Genomic DNA, 15,242 nt, shown 5'->3' on the forward strand with positions numbered 1-15,242 from the left:
CAGCAAGTTGGTTATACAAAATTAAGCAGTAAAGGAGTTGGTGTGGCTGCATTTGGTGGACTAGGTTGAAACAAGGTCCTTGTTGGCAAGTAAGGTCATAATTTGGCCAGTTGTCATACCGATCACAATAATAATGTGGATAGAGATATTTTAGATTTCTTACATTTGTAAGACATAAATAGCTTTTTTAGGTCTTTGGTTATTTAATTCTTAAGAGATTTAATTGGAATCCCACAACAAGCTAGCAAACCCTATTAAGAATCATAGGAGTTAATACTTTAATTTTACTGGACTGACTGATGTGAGTAACTGGACTGACTGATGTGAGTAACTATCTCTAATTGTCTAATTTCTTGACAGACCTGGGTCAACATTGATTTTTCTTATATATCACTGTAGTATTCAGCATCACTAATCAGGGAGGTTGAATCAACCACAGTCTGACAGAAATTTGGCAGTTATGCTATCTGTGTTTTTGAATGATAAAACTGGACTTCTTGTTCTCAGGCTCCTTTAATTATTCATTGCCATGTACAGGCGTACCTTGAGGATATTGCAGGTTCGGTTCCAGACCACTGCAATAAAGCAAATATCTCAAAGTGAGTCACGTGAAATTTTTGGTTTCCTAGTGCATATAAAAATTCTGTTCACACTATACTATAGCCTATTAAGTGCGCAATAATAGCATTATGTCTAAAAAAAGTGTACGTGACTTAATTAAAAAATACTTTATCAAAAAATGCTAACCATCCTCTGCAACCTCACTGAGTCATAGTAGTAACGTCAAAGATCGCTGATTACAGATCACCATAACAAATATAATAATGAAACAGTTTGAAATATTGCAAGAAATACCAAAATGTGACCCAGAGACACGAAGTGAGCAAGTGTTGTTGGAAAAATGGTACTAATAGACTTGCTCTACACAAGGTTGCCACAAACCTTCAATTTGTAAAAACAAAACAAAACAAAACAAAAAAAACGCAGTATCTGTGAAGAGCAATAAAAGAGAAGCACACTAAAACAAGGCATGCCTGTATTCATAAGTTGGTTGTGGAGCGGATATATTTGGTGCCTTTAGACATTATGCTAACATGCTTGCTGTTTTACCTTTTTTTCAGATGGTGTAATGAAATTAAAAATTACTGTATATCATTTGATTTGGTTAGTTTGGCCCTTTGTGCCAGTTGATTTCAAGCTATCTTGTTCTTATATTCTACTTGACATTACTAATTGACTATGAAGCACTGGACTAGATAACCTTTTGGTACCATTTCAAAATACACATTATTTATGAAACTTAACTTCATAACATTTACAGATACTTTCAGTAAAAAATCAAATCGGCCCGTATGCTTTGCTCAAACACCTCCACCCTACTACTCTGATCTAGGCAGCCATCAGCTCTTATCTGGAATATTGCAGTTGTCTCCCTTGACACTTATTTTAGTCCAGTCTTTTCTCCACACAGTAGCCAGAGTGATTATTTTAAAATGTAAATCAGATGTCTCTCCTGTTCAGAACCTCCCAGTGACTGCCAATTACATTTAGAAAAGAAATCCAAAGTCTTTACCTTGGTTTATAAGATCCATGATCTGGCCCCTGCCTTGATTCTGTTGTATATCCTATTTTCTTCCTTATGTGCCCATACCAGCCACAAACACAAATTCTCTCCTTTCTCAGGGTCTTTACACTTTCTTTTCTTTTTGCCTGAAACTTTTCTTCCACTGATGTTTGCATGGCTTGCTTCTTGACTTTTACGTCTATGCTCAGATATCACCTCACAGAGACCTCCCTTCATTGCCTTGTCCAAATGTAATGTGCTCACTTTGGTCACTCATTTATCCTACTTGGTGTTTTCCTTAATCACTTATTATCTGATAGTATAGATGTTTTTACTTGTATATATATTTTATTTACTTATTATTTCCCATTATTAAAACTTCATTATGGGCAAAGATTATGTGTTGGCAGCTAACTCATCCCTTGTGTCTAGGACCAGGCCTGGCAGGTTGAGGGCATTCTGATATTTGTTGAACAAGGCAGTGTATCCCATCATTCCAGAAGTTTTGTTTTCATCTGAATTAGTATCCAGTCAGGAACAACATGAAAAAAGGATCTGGCAAGGATCTTTGGCTATTTTTTATGGACTAGTGTTTATGCTTTACACGCACTCAAATAGGAATTCTGGTATTTTTAAATAAAGATCACCCTTTAATTGTTCTACTTTGAGTTTCTTGCAGTGAGATTTGACCAAAAAGCATAATAAAATTCTTATTGATAAAAAGTGAGTCAAAAATTCAGTTCTTCTACTTTTTACTTGCTTATGAATGAATCTTTTTATTTTTTATTTTTATTTTTAAAAAATTTTTATTATTTTTTGGCCATGGCACATGGCATGTGGGATCTTAGTTCCCCCACCAGGGGGAACTAAGAATCCGTGCCCCCTGCAGTGAAAGTGCGGAGTCCTAACCACTGGACCACCAGGGAGTTCCCTGAATGAATCTTTTTAGATAGAAAATGTTACTGGTACTTGTGATATCTGCTTGTAAATTTAAATTTTGGGAATGTAGTAAAAGGTAATTTATGTAGAAAGAGCACACTGTGAATAGTGTATCTGGTCCATTACATAGTTCAAAAAGGAGCCATGACCCCTTCTGTTCCTAGGCATTCTCTAGCTTTTTCATTGCAAAATATCATTCTAAGAACTAATAAATGTGGGTTTCTTGAGGTTATAAAATAGCTCAGCTAAATATTTTCAAGACTCACATCACCTTTTCTCTCTGCCCAAACACGGGAGATCTGGGCTGACTAGAGGCTGCTGACTGTTTTTGTTCCTGGGGTGTGGGCCTTCCTTTGGTCTGTACCTTCCTCACCTCCCAAAGATACTGTTAGCACTGTTTTTTCTCCCCTGTAAATTATGAACATTGGGGTAATACCTGAAATGTACCTTGGTATTTCATTTTTGAAGGTTTCTAGATTTTAGACTTCTCCCCATTGTGGAAGGAGGAGGGGTATAAGATAGTGTGGACCTTCTAGAACCTTCCCTTCACTCCAGGGGGTTGAGTGCCAGTGTGAGTACCATTTAACTCTCTTCTAAATTGGCTGCGCTTTAGAAGTACTTGAAATGTACTCAAGTATTAGGGCGGGGTGTAAGTTGAAGGCCTCTGCTGATTTATCTTTGTAATTGAGTATTCTAGCATATAGCTGCTTAGCTATGGGAGAGTATGTTTTTGTATGTTTTAATAAGTATCAAGGAAAATTTAAAAGAATAAGAAAACTACCAGTAGGAGCTTTATAATGAAATAATTAAATGGTACAAGATGGTAAGTGTTTCAGTACGTAAGATCTTTTGACTGTTGCGGGTCTCTTGTGCTATAAGCAGATGCCTCTCAGAAGATGTTTAATAATATAGCCTTTCAAGTCATTTGGAAGGATAGAATTGTGTGCTCTCACACAATGTGCGCTTTCAAAGGTTTGGAATTTGTTGGAGAATTTTATTGCCTTTAGCTTATTAATACAGGAGAAAGACAGGGACTTCATTAATGTGTAGTTTTCCCTATTGTTAATATGAAAATTTAAAGACAGAATTAAACTTTGAGGAAACTGTGTAAGACATTTCTTAAACCAGAAAGCATATAGGAAATCAGACAAATTGTAATGAGCTGTGTGTGTGTGTATATCTGTGTGTGTATATACATATGTATGTATGTATGTTTTTCTTTTATAGTGGTTGGCACTTACCATGGTTCCCAGGACCAGACCCATCAAGTGACTGGTAACCACCAGCAGCCTCCCCAGCAGAACACTGGATTTCCACGTAGCAGTCAGCCCTATTACAACAGTCGTGGTGTGTCTCGTGGAGGCTCCCGTGGTGCTAGAGGCTTGATGAATGGATACAGGGGACCTGCTAATGGATTCAGAGGTAAAAACAAAAACAAAAAAACCCCAGAAAGCAAGTTCATGTTCTTTTCTGACTTGCATAATATATAGAAATATGTCATATGATTTTTAGGAAAAATATGTATCTCTCTGCATTAGCTTCTTATGTACAACATAAACATTTTTAGTATGTGTTGATACCGTCATTTAAATTGGCAAAATTGGGACTGAGTTTTTTTGTATGTATTAAACCCATGTCTACCACTGTCCTGTAGGGGATATTGCTTTCTATAAATTGTCAGACCTTATGGAGATTTTTTGTTATTGTGTATGTGCATGGATGGGTGAAAATTTCATCTTCTAAGGCAGTTAATGTATAAACAGATTGGATCAGGATAAGAAATTAGTTTGAATAACTAGCATAGCTTACAATTTTTCAGTTTTTCCCTTGGTCAGTAATGAGAAAGTAAAAATTCCCTTTGAAGATAAGAAAGTTGTTTTTTTTTCTTGTCCTAAATTTTAGGAGGATATGATGGTTACCGCGCTTCATTCTCTAACACTCCAAACAGTGGATATACACAGTCTCAGTTCAGTGCTCCCCGGGACTACTCTGGCTATCAGCGGGTAGGTAAAATTGTTATAAAATATAAACCTGACCTAAATACCCCAATGAAAGGGACTAATGTAGTTGCTTGATGCACTTGAGCAGCTAAGTAATTTGGGGCTAATTTTGTACCTTGTACAAGATACTTCCTTATGGAGAATGATGACTTTTGCTTTTCTTAGCACTCAATATAGGTATTCATTTAATAGAGGCTGGTAAAAACAGTGATTTTTAAAAGCTGAGAAATATCTCATTGATCTTGAGAATAGAGTACGATTAAAGAATAACTTGTGGTAATGCTATATTTAAATGTCTAAAAGAATAAGAATTCTGTATTCTACAAGTGTTAGACTGTAAGAATAGAGATAGATGGGTAAGCATTAGAAAATTGCCTTTTCTTCAGTACTAACTAGCTTGTCTTTTAGGATGGATATCAGCAGAATTTCAAGCGAGGCTCTGGGCAGAGTGGACCACGGGGAGCCCCACGAGGTAATATTTTGTGGTGGTGATCCTAGCTCCTAAGTGGAGCTTCTGTTCTGGCCTTGGAAGAGCTGTTCATAGTCTGCATGTAGGTTACATGTTAGGAGTACATTTATCATTTCAAGACTTGTTGCTAGGGATTAAATGAAATGCTCTGTTTCTAAAACTTCTCTTGAACCCAAATTTAATTTTTTGAATGACTTTCCCTGTTACTATATAAACTGTCTTGAAAACTAGAACATTTCTCCTCCTCAGAAAAAGTGTTTTTCCAACTGCAAATTATTTTTCAGGTCCTAAAACCTGCTAAATGTTTTTAGGAAGTACTTACCAAAACATTTTTGTAAGACATTTTTGGAATGAGATTAAACATTTATATAAATTTATTATTCCTCTTTCATTTTTGAAACATGCATATTATATTTTAGGGCCAGAAACCCTTTAATGGCCGGATAAGCCATAGTTACATTTGGAGAACCATTTAGAAGTAATAGAACTAATTGAAATTTCAATGCCTTTTGGACCATTATTAGTGATATAAATGTCAAATTATTTCTGACTTTGAAACAAAACCTCCAAATTCCTAACTGAATTACAGAACTATACTTAAAAATTATAGGTTTTAAGAGTTTTTGGTTTTTGTCTATTACCATAGGAAAACTACTTACTATTTGGGTAGGAAGTCAATCTAACAATTAGAGGTATCGTTTCATATGATCTGAAGTTCTAAATGGTTCTCTGGAGGGAAGTAAAATTGAATAGATTTCCTCTAGATATTGGCCATAACATGTATAAAATGTATGTTAAGGAGGAATTACAAAGTACTTTGATTTCAATGCTAGTAGAAACTGGCCAGCAAAAAAGGTGCATTTTTTTTTAAAAATTATGGATCACTTGAGAATTACTGACTTGAAGTATCAAAGGATATTTGCATGTGAATGTGGGTTATGTTCTTCTTTCTCACCTTGTAGCATATTCTATGAAAGTTGAGTTGACTGGTAGCTAAAAATCTGTTTCAACAGCATGTAAAAAGTTACTTTATCTGTTACAAGTCATTATACAATTTTGAATGTTACGTAGTTTCTTTTTAACAGTTTAGGTAATAAGGTCTGTTTTTCATTCTGGTGCTTTTATTAATTTTGATAGTATGATGTTACTTACTTACTGAAATGTAAGCTAGAGTGTACACTAGAATGTAAGCTCCATGAGAGCAGGTACCTTGTCTGTCTTCACTGCTGTATCTATTTCCAACGCCTGATGACAGTGCCTGGCACATAGTAGGCACTCAATAAATACTTGTTGAATGAATGAATGAATGAGTACTGGTGGAATACTCCATTAGCTCTACTCTTCTTTTAGCTAGAGAACGTGAGCAAATTTGCTCATGACAACTTCCAGGACAGGTGAAACTTGAACACTGAAGAATTGACCTCTTAAACCTAATAATGTGGTGACAAGCTGCCCACATGCTTCTTGACTTCAGATGAAAATCTGCTTGAAGGCAAAATAAATAATATTTGAAAGAAAAACCAAATGCCATTTTTGTCTTCTAGGTCGTGGAGGGCCCCCAAGACCCAACAGAGGGATGCCGCAAATGAACACTCAGCAAGTGAATTAATCTGATTCACAGGATTATGTTTAATCGCCAAAAACACACTGGCCAGTGTACCATAATATGTTACCAGAAGAGTTATTATCTATTTGTTCTCCCTTTCAGGAAACTTATTGTAAAGGGACTGTTTTCATCCCATAAAGACAGGACTACAATTGTCAGCTTTATATTACCTGGATATGGAAGGAAACTATTTTTACTCTGCATGTTCTGTCCTAAACGTCATCTTGAGACTTGCACATGATACTCAGATTCCTCACCCTTGCTTAGGAGTAAAACATCATATACTTTAACGGGGTGGTATCTCCATAGTTATTTCAAGTGGCTTGGAAAAAGCAAGATTGACTTGACTTTGGATAAAATCTACAAATCAGCCCTATTATTCAGTGGTAATTGACAAAACTAAAATATTTCCCTTGAAAGGAAGATGGAAGGAGTGGAGTGTGGTTCGGCATAACAACTGCATTTCACAGCTTTTCCAGTTAAATTGGAGCACTGAACATTTAGATGCATACCAAATTATGCATGGGTCCTTAATCACACATATAAGGCTGGCTACCAGCCTTAGGGTTTGACACAGCACTGTTCATTCTCTGGCCAGACGACTGTGGTTAAAAACACATGTAAATTGCTTTTATAACAGCTGATACTGTATAAGACAAAGCCAAAATGCAAAATTAGGCTTTGATTGGCACTTTTTGAAAAATATGCAACAAATAAGGGATATAATCTGGATGGCCGCTTCTGTACTTAATGTGAAATATTTAGATACCTTTTTGAACACTTAACAGTTTCTTTGACAATGACTTTTGTAAGGATTGGTACTATATATCATTCCTTATGATGTACATTGTCTGTCACTAATCCTTGGATCTTGCTGTATTGTCACCTAAATTGGTACAGGTACTGATGAAAATCTCTAATGGATAATCATAACAACCTTGGTCACATGTTTTTCCTGCAGCCTGAAAGTTTTTAAAAGAAAAAGATATCAAATGCCTGCTGCTACCACCCTTTTAAATTGCTATCTTTTGAAAAGCACCAGTATGTGTTTTAGATTGATTTCCCTATTTTAGGGAAATGACAGTCAGTAGTTTCAGTCCTGATGGTATAAGCAAACAAATAAAACATGTTTATAAAAGTTGTATCTTGAAACACTGGTGTTCAACAGCTAGCAGCTTATGTGGTTCACCCCATGCAGTTAGTGTTCCAAACTTTATGGTTATCTCCAGCAGCTATTTCTATAGTACTTGCACTTATCTTTTGTCTAACCCTAATTGAATTATCCATTTCTCATGGAGGTATTTATATTCAAAGTGGTGATTCCTTCCCATAGATGTATAGGGAGAGTCCCAAGTTTGATGAAGAGGACAGTTTAGTAATTTATGTACTATGTTGAAATTTGTGCTAGCAGTTGGAGCACTCGTTCTGTGTGCCTATGAACTTAATGCTGCTTGTTGTATCCCACTTGGACTTCATGGAGAATTAATCCCACCTATTAAGCAAAGGCTACTAAGTTAATGGTATTTTCTGTGCAGAAATTGAATTTAGTTTTCAGCCTTTAGCTAAGGAATTTTTCCAGTAGGTGCTCAGCTACTTTAAAAAAAGAAAAACAAAAAACCCCACAAAACCATTCTCAAACGTTCATCATTAGACAACTGGAGTTTTTGCTGGTTTTGTAACCTACTAAAATGGTTAGGCTATTGAACATTCCACATTCAGAAGATTTGCAGGGTGGTGGGGAAGCGGGGGGGAATCTTCAATGTTTATTTTAAAATAAAAAGTTCTTTTCTCATGTGTGGTTGTGGTACATCATATTGGAAGGGTTATCTGTTTACTTTTGCAAATAAGTATTTCTTCTGCTAGCACCTCCCCTTGTGTGCTTTAAATGACATCTGCCTGGGATGTACCACAACCATATGTTTGCTGTATTTTAGGGGGATAGATAAAATATTCGTGATTTACTGGGTAATCCCTATAGATGATGTATGCTTACAATCCTTCTATATATAAAACTAAATTTGCTATCTGTGTAGAAAATAATTTCATGAAATTTAAAATCAAAATTGAAGTAAGCAAGTTATTTATACAGTGATATCTGTGAATCAGTTCAGAGATGGGATGGAGGAGAAATGCTTTCTAGGTTTCAAACGTCTATGCATTAGTGCAGATGCTGTGAATATGTAAAGGTGTTAGTAGTTTGATTATTTCTATGTATGTTTTTAATAGAATCGTTTGTTCCTTTTGAGATACTATGCTTTTTTTTCTTTTTTTTTTTTGGCATTCTACCATTGTAGTCTAAAGCTTTTATGCCTCAATTCAGACTATATTTTTTAAAGCAGTGCCTCATTATGGGGCAGAGAACTTTTTAAAAAGTCCCATTAAGATCTGAGTCTTGGTACTAGGTGTTCTGTATAATATGTGAATACTTGATACAGGTGAATACCTACCTGCAGGTGGCCTTGTTTGGGCAAATGCATATTCTAGCAGAGTTGAAAGAAAATGATTGTCAAACGTGGCACTGTAGCTTCTTGGTATAGCAAGACTCCATATATAAAGTACTTTCAAGTAAATGCACAGTATCAGTCATCTCATGTGGACAATGAGACTTCTATTTTAAAGCTTTAAGGTAGAGTGTCATTGATTACCTTCGTTAGGGCATTTTTTTTTTTCAGATCCTAATATCCCTAAAGAATATGAAAGTTTTTCTGATCATCGTATCTTGATATTAAAACGAAATCCGTTAAATATTTTTAATCAGTTAGCTTCTGCAGTTCTTTTGTCTCCTATGTATATGACTCTGTTATGTGGGAGACTTCACTTAGAGACATGAGAATGTGTGTTTATTCTCAGAAGGTTAATGAACTGAGATGCTCTGTCAACAAGCAGTTCATAAAATGTAGAAGGTAGTTGAGTAGTCAGCCTCCTAAGTGTCTTAGGAAATTTGTATTGTTCATTATATTTTCAGTAATATATCTTACTAGGGGAAATGGGATACAGGTAAGCACAGAGTTAAAACCCTTCATTTCATCTTTAAGCTTCTGAATCCCCATCCCACTTGAGTTCTTATTAAGAACTCTGAAGTTTTACTGACTATAAGTTATATCAAAAGAATCAGTATTGCCCTTGAGCTTATCCCTTCTAAAGAGTTAATGGGGAGGGAGACCCCTCAGGAATATGAAAGTAATTTGTTAAGCCTCATTTCTATACCCTTTCCCATTTTGAATTCTACAAAACTACTGGTAAAGACTAGTGAATGTTTTAAATTACATTAGATTAAATTATATTAAAACCTGATACCTTATTGTCCTTGAGTGAAGTTTGCTTTAGTTGTTTATACCATCAAGCAAAGCTCTAAGTGAAGAAGTGCTACTTGTGAGAGGAGAGGAAAAAATTTAAATCTCTGGTAGCCTTGCCTTACTTGTTAGACTACTACATTCTTCTCAATTGGGATTTCAGTACCTTACTTTAACAGCTGTTCTGAAGCCTAATCCAGTCCCATGCAGAAGACTGGCTCCTTAAGTTTGTAAGTAGTGAAAGACCACCTGATTTAGTAAAGACAATTTTTAGTGTTGTGTTCTTAACTTGTAATACTGGTTTTCTTTAAGTACGGTGTTTTTATTAGGGAGCCACTGTATTAAGTCAGTAAACTAACGCTTCATTCAGCAAATTTGGGTACTCTTTGCCAGGCCACCATTCCAAGCACTAAGCATTCAGTGGTGACAAAATCACTGTGGTTCCTGCTTTCATTGAACAGTCTAATCAAAGATATTGACGTGATGACACTGAAGTATAGCAAAAGCCATGATGGAGCAACATGGTTGATGATAGATATTAAGGCCATGATAGGATATGACCCAGTTAAAATGACCAGGGAAGACTTTTGAGAGGAATAATTAAGACTTGAAGGATGAGGAGCAGTAAACTAGTAAGGGGAGAGAACCGCGTGTCCCAAGTCCAGTCTCCAGTGACTGAGAAAGGCTCTCTGGCTCAAGTGAAAAGAGTACAGATTTAGTAGAGCTAGAAAGAGGCTGAAGCAACAGTAAGGGCTACTAAGAATAGCTTTGTAAGTTCTATTCCATGTTAAGTTTTGTCTCTAACAGTTGGAAACAAGATTTCTAAGCTGTGTGTATAGGGGGTGGGGTTGGGGGTGGAGGATGGTGGGTCACCTAATAAAATTGCCATTTAAGAACACTCAGTGCATGGAATTCCACTGTGGTCCAGTGGTTAGGACTCTGCGCTTTCACTGCTGTGGGCCCGGGTTCAGTCCCTGGTTGGGGAACTAAGATCTTGCAAGCCTCGTGGAGCAGCAAAAACAAAGCAACAAGACAAAACAAAACCCCCAAAACGGTGCAGTGTTGAGAACAAAATACATGGTGCAAGAGATGGCTATTGGAGTAGCCCATGTAAGAAATGATTACAACATAAAGTGGAGGGTGGTAGTAAATGGGATTCTACATATTTCCTATCTAACTGGCCTTTGCTGAGTTCTCCAGGCCTTGGTTGCAGCTAACATTCTTCCCTAGGTGATCTTATCCAATCCCACGACTTTGACTACAATCAGCATTTTAGTCACTCATAAGTATTTCTAGGTCCCAAACTCCCCAAAACAAACTCCTACTTAATATCTTGCTTTCAATGTCATGAGTATTGGAAATTGATTTCTTGATGAACCTACATCCAGTTGCTCATATCTTTGATTTCCTTTCATACTTTGTATCTATAGTCCTTCAGCAAATCTACATGTGGTTCTACCTTGAAAATACATCCTGAGTCACCTAGCACTTGTGACCACCACATCAGAACAGGTAGCTACAGTGGCTTATAACGGTTCTCTGTGTTTCTGCTCTTGCTCTCCTTTAGTATAGTTTTTTGCATAGCAGCCAGATTGAGCCTTTTAAGAGGGCAAATCAGATTTTGTCACTTCCCTGTTACTCAGACCCCAGTGGTTTCCCATCACACGTAGAATTCAAATCTGTGGCCCACGTACCCTTCAATTATCTGGTCTAGTTTCCTACCATTTTTCCCTTTGCTCACTGTACTCTGGCCACACTGGCTGCTTTGCTGAGACTTTTACCATCTTGGAGTCTTCATGTGTTACACTTAACGCATGGGAAAGCTTTTCACTCCACTGTTCTTAAGGCTCATTCTTCCTAAATTCAGGTCTTAACTCTAAGTCATCACTTCAGAGTCCTTCCAAGTCCACCTCTAAAGCAGTGCCTTATTTTTTACTCACTGGATACTTTTTTCTTAACACTTTCCTTACCTAGACTGTAAGTTTCACAGGAGATAGGACTGTTTTGGTCACTTTATCTCTTGTGTCTAGCATATTGACATTTTGTTGAGGGAATTATAAAAAAATACGATGGGTGGTGCTGCTGATTACATTAGATTTGGAGGTAGAGAATTACATTCTGCTTTGAGGAAGGAGTTTAAGGAAGAAAGGCAAATGAATTCGGCTTCAACTTCCTGATTGAGGCATCGAGAAATGTTAAGCAAGCAGTTGGATTTGTTAAATTCAACGATCTGGCCCAAAAAACCATAACTACATAGGTGGCCCTTCAACCGCTTGACCGAGTTCGTCCGAGAGTGGGGGGGAGGGGAAGTAACTAAACGAAAGCAGAGCCCCAAAGCTGGTTTTCAGAAGAACGCCAGCATTTGACAGCCAGATACAGGCCTAAAGGGAGCCTGCCAAAGTACAGGAGCAGCAATAGTGGGTAGAAAATCTACGGAATGCCAGAGAGGTCTACAAGGTCATTACTGAGGATGGGGAGGGTCAAGTGAGCTGAATGAGACAGGTCTGCTGATCGAGTTTCCCCATCTTATCACATTAAAATAGTTATTTTAAGTAAGAAGAGTGTCAAAATTACGCACAGATCCCCGGAGCCAGTCATCTCGCATAACCAGGCTAACACTGAAAACCCCAGACCACTTACCGTGTGCTGCCCCGGACCTGTCTGGGCACCCGAGCTAGCCCCAGCGCACTGACAGGCCCTGCGGGTGCGGGCATCTGCTTATTCTGCCCTCCGTAGTCACAGTCTCTTAATTTTGATACGAAGAGGCAACTTACAAGGGGCACCACAGCTACGGCGGGCAGAGACTAAACCGCGCAGCCGCAGTTGTTGCAGCTCCGCCTCCCGGGCCCATGACGTCATCACGCAGGGACAGGGGTGAAAAAGGTCCCCTCTCGCTCGCCGTCGCCGCTCCGTTAGTTCGCCAGCGCACGCACCGCCTACCAGCGCCTGAGCTGGATGCGCGTCGCCGAGGGAGGCAAATTGTGAGAGTCGGCGACCAGGCATCCGCTAGGGGCAGCCCGTTGCGCCTGCTTCTCCCGCAGAAGTTCGGTGCCCCCCACGTGCTTCCGCTTCGCTGCTGGCTGGAGTCCGCCCGGCTCGGGGCGCAGGTACCCATCACGGGATGGCTGGGGATGGGTGCCGAGGTCGGTGTCTGTGTCCTTCTTGGGCCCGGAGGAGACTGGCTCCAGGACGAAGGCTCTGCATCCGTGCTGATGCCCGGCCCATGCCGACTGCCGCCCCACCCGGGCGCTCCTAGATAACAGGACCCTCTTCCGCAGTAGGCGGCCACTCTCGGGAGTGCTTCTCGAGAGCTCTTGGCGGGTTGCGTGGCTTGATCTCCATCCTCTAGGGGCTCTGGGGGTGGGGTGGGGTGAGTGGGTGGGTGACAACACGTTTGCTTTCCGCGGAGCTTGCCCACAGTTCCTGATTGCAGCACCTGGCACTGAACTGCGGCAGTCTGATTTCATCTAGATCCTCCCACGCTCTTAGCTACTTCACTCTGCTCATTCGTTTATACTCCGTATTCAGCAGGCACATTCATGACTTTGTTTTGTTTGCCAGTGCACCTGGAATGGTGCCTGGCACATAGATGCTATGTATATTTGTTAGACTAATAGATGAATGAAAAATAATCATCTTTCTCTTCCTTCAAGGCCCTCCTCATCCATTAAGCCTTCCATGGCAACTCCAGCCCACAGTAATCTCAGACTTTCATCAGACCACTGTAGCAATTAGTTTTACATCTAATTTATCTGTCTTTAGACAGATTATCCCTCATTTCTTTCTCTTAAATATTTTCTTTAAGGAAAATGAAAGCTCCTCGAAGTCAAGGCTTTATCTGGTACTACTTCTGGGGCTCCCACAGTAACTAGAACAAAAAGCAATAATTAGTTGTTGATTGGTTGTGGGGTCTTTGTGTGGCCCGCAACTCAGCTGACAAGCTGGTCAGGTTGGTGAACTGGAAAGGGTTCAGGCTTTGGAATCAAGGGAGGCCTGAATGTGAATCCTGTCTCCGTCACTTTTCTTCCTTGGGGTACTTGAGTATTAATACTTGGTCCTTTCTTTATAAAATAGGAGCCATTGATTATGACATAGTGTTTTACAGTAAGATCGAACTGCTAAAATCCATGTTTGGATTGAGAGGTTAGAAAGACAATTAAGGCAGGGTTAAGGTTCAGTTAATGAGCTTTAGGTGTAGAATGCAGCAAGCACTGAAGTTTCTAAGTAACATGTTATTTTTACTTTTACATTGTAGAAGCATAATTGATATTTTTGATGTTTCTTTCGTGTATTTATTATAATGATGCAATGTTCTATCATATGTAATCATAGTAACTTTTGAAATCTCTCTGTACAGGCTTCAGTATAGTTTTCCCTCCTTTGAGGAAACAGATGGCCACATTCCATCATAGTAATAGTCAGTTGATTACTGACTTTGTTAGTAATATATGTGAATTAAAAAAAAAAAAAAACACAAAACTCCAAAAAAACAAAAGAACAAAGTAAGAATCATCTGTTATCTCACCATCCATAAATAACTACTTTACATTTTGGTGTTTTCTTCCAATCTTTTTTTTTCTATATACATATTATGTACATGCATATCCTGCCATGTTATCCTCTAATAAGCATCTGTATCCATATCCTTAGATAATATTTGAAAATGATTTTGAACAAATTTTTTTGAAAACCGCTTTATTTTCCCATAGATATATCATACATTTTAATCATTCTTTTTTTGAACATTGTTTCCGATTTTTGAAAAACTCCTCTATAAGGGTGTGAATTACAGCTTCCCTGTTGACTTCCCATGCCAAGGGAACATTTTCTTCACCTTTCCAGCCTAAGTTTCATAATTTAAAAAATGAGGCTGATGTCTTCCCTAGGGAGCTGTTTGAGGGTTCAATAAGATGATACTTATAAATGTGCCTAGCTCAGCCCCCCAGCCCCACAGGAGGCAGCCAGCTAATGTTCCTCACCCAGAACCTGGATGTTCATGTCCAGTTGTGTCCTTTCCTTCTGTTTCAGTGATAGTTTTTCACCATGCATCGGAAGAAAGTGGATAACCGAATCCGGATTCTCATTGAGAATGGGGTAGCTGAGCGGCAGAGGTCTCTCTTTGTTGTGGTCGGAGATCGAGGAAAGGATCAGGTAAGGCCTGGTAAATGCTTCCTGACTTACTTTGTATCCTGTCCCAAAGAGTCAGCATGTTACAGACACTCTGGGGTTTCACACATAATGACTGGTTTTCTTTAAGTGAAATGCCTAGTGGGATCATTCCTTTACTCATTGGAAGTGATAAATACTCAATATTTAGAATTATTAACAGACAGGTTAACAGCTTTTGATATGTGGGGTGGTGGACTGAACA

The 15,242-nt window shown here is 38.5% G+C and overlaps 2 protein-coding genes across 2 annotated transcripts in view; both read left to right on the forward strand.

Moving 5' to 3' along the window:
- CAPRIN1 (cell cycle associated protein 1) overlaps window positions 1–8,370 on the forward strand; it is a 35,194-nt gene extending 26,824 nt beyond the window's left edge. Inside the window, exons 16-19 of the mRNA XM_061201570.1 lie at window positions 3,731–3,925; window positions 4,406–4,506; window positions 4,912–4,975; window positions 6,517–8,370. Coding sequence (XP_061057553.1) covers window positions 3,731–3,925; window positions 4,406–4,506; window positions 4,912–4,975; window positions 6,517–6,581 — 425 coding nt within the window. The 3' untranslated portion in view covers window positions 6,582–8,370. The remainder of the gene's footprint in view (window positions 1–3,730; window positions 3,926–4,405; window positions 4,507–4,911; window positions 4,976–6,516) is intronic.
- A 4,417-nt stretch (window positions 8,371–12,787) lies between these two features.
- The window catches only part of NAT10 (N-acetyltransferase 10), a 39,314-nt gene continuing 36,859 nt past the window's right edge, over window positions 12,788–15,242 (forward strand). The window contains exons 1-2 of the mRNA XM_061201571.1: window positions 12,788–12,978; window positions 14,900–15,022. Of these exons, the coding sequence (XP_061057554.1) occupies window positions 14,915–15,022 (108 nt within the window). The 5' untranslated portion in view covers window positions 12,788–12,978; window positions 14,900–14,914. The remainder of the gene's footprint in view (window positions 12,979–14,899; window positions 15,023–15,242) is intronic.

Source organism: Eubalaena glacialis, chromosome 10, assembly GCF_028564815.1.
Source record: "Eubalaena glacialis isolate mEubGla1 chromosome 10, mEubGla1.1.hap2.+ XY, whole genome shotgun sequence".
NCBI lineage: Eukaryota > Metazoa > Chordata > Mammalia > Artiodactyla > Balaenidae > Eubalaena > Eubalaena glacialis.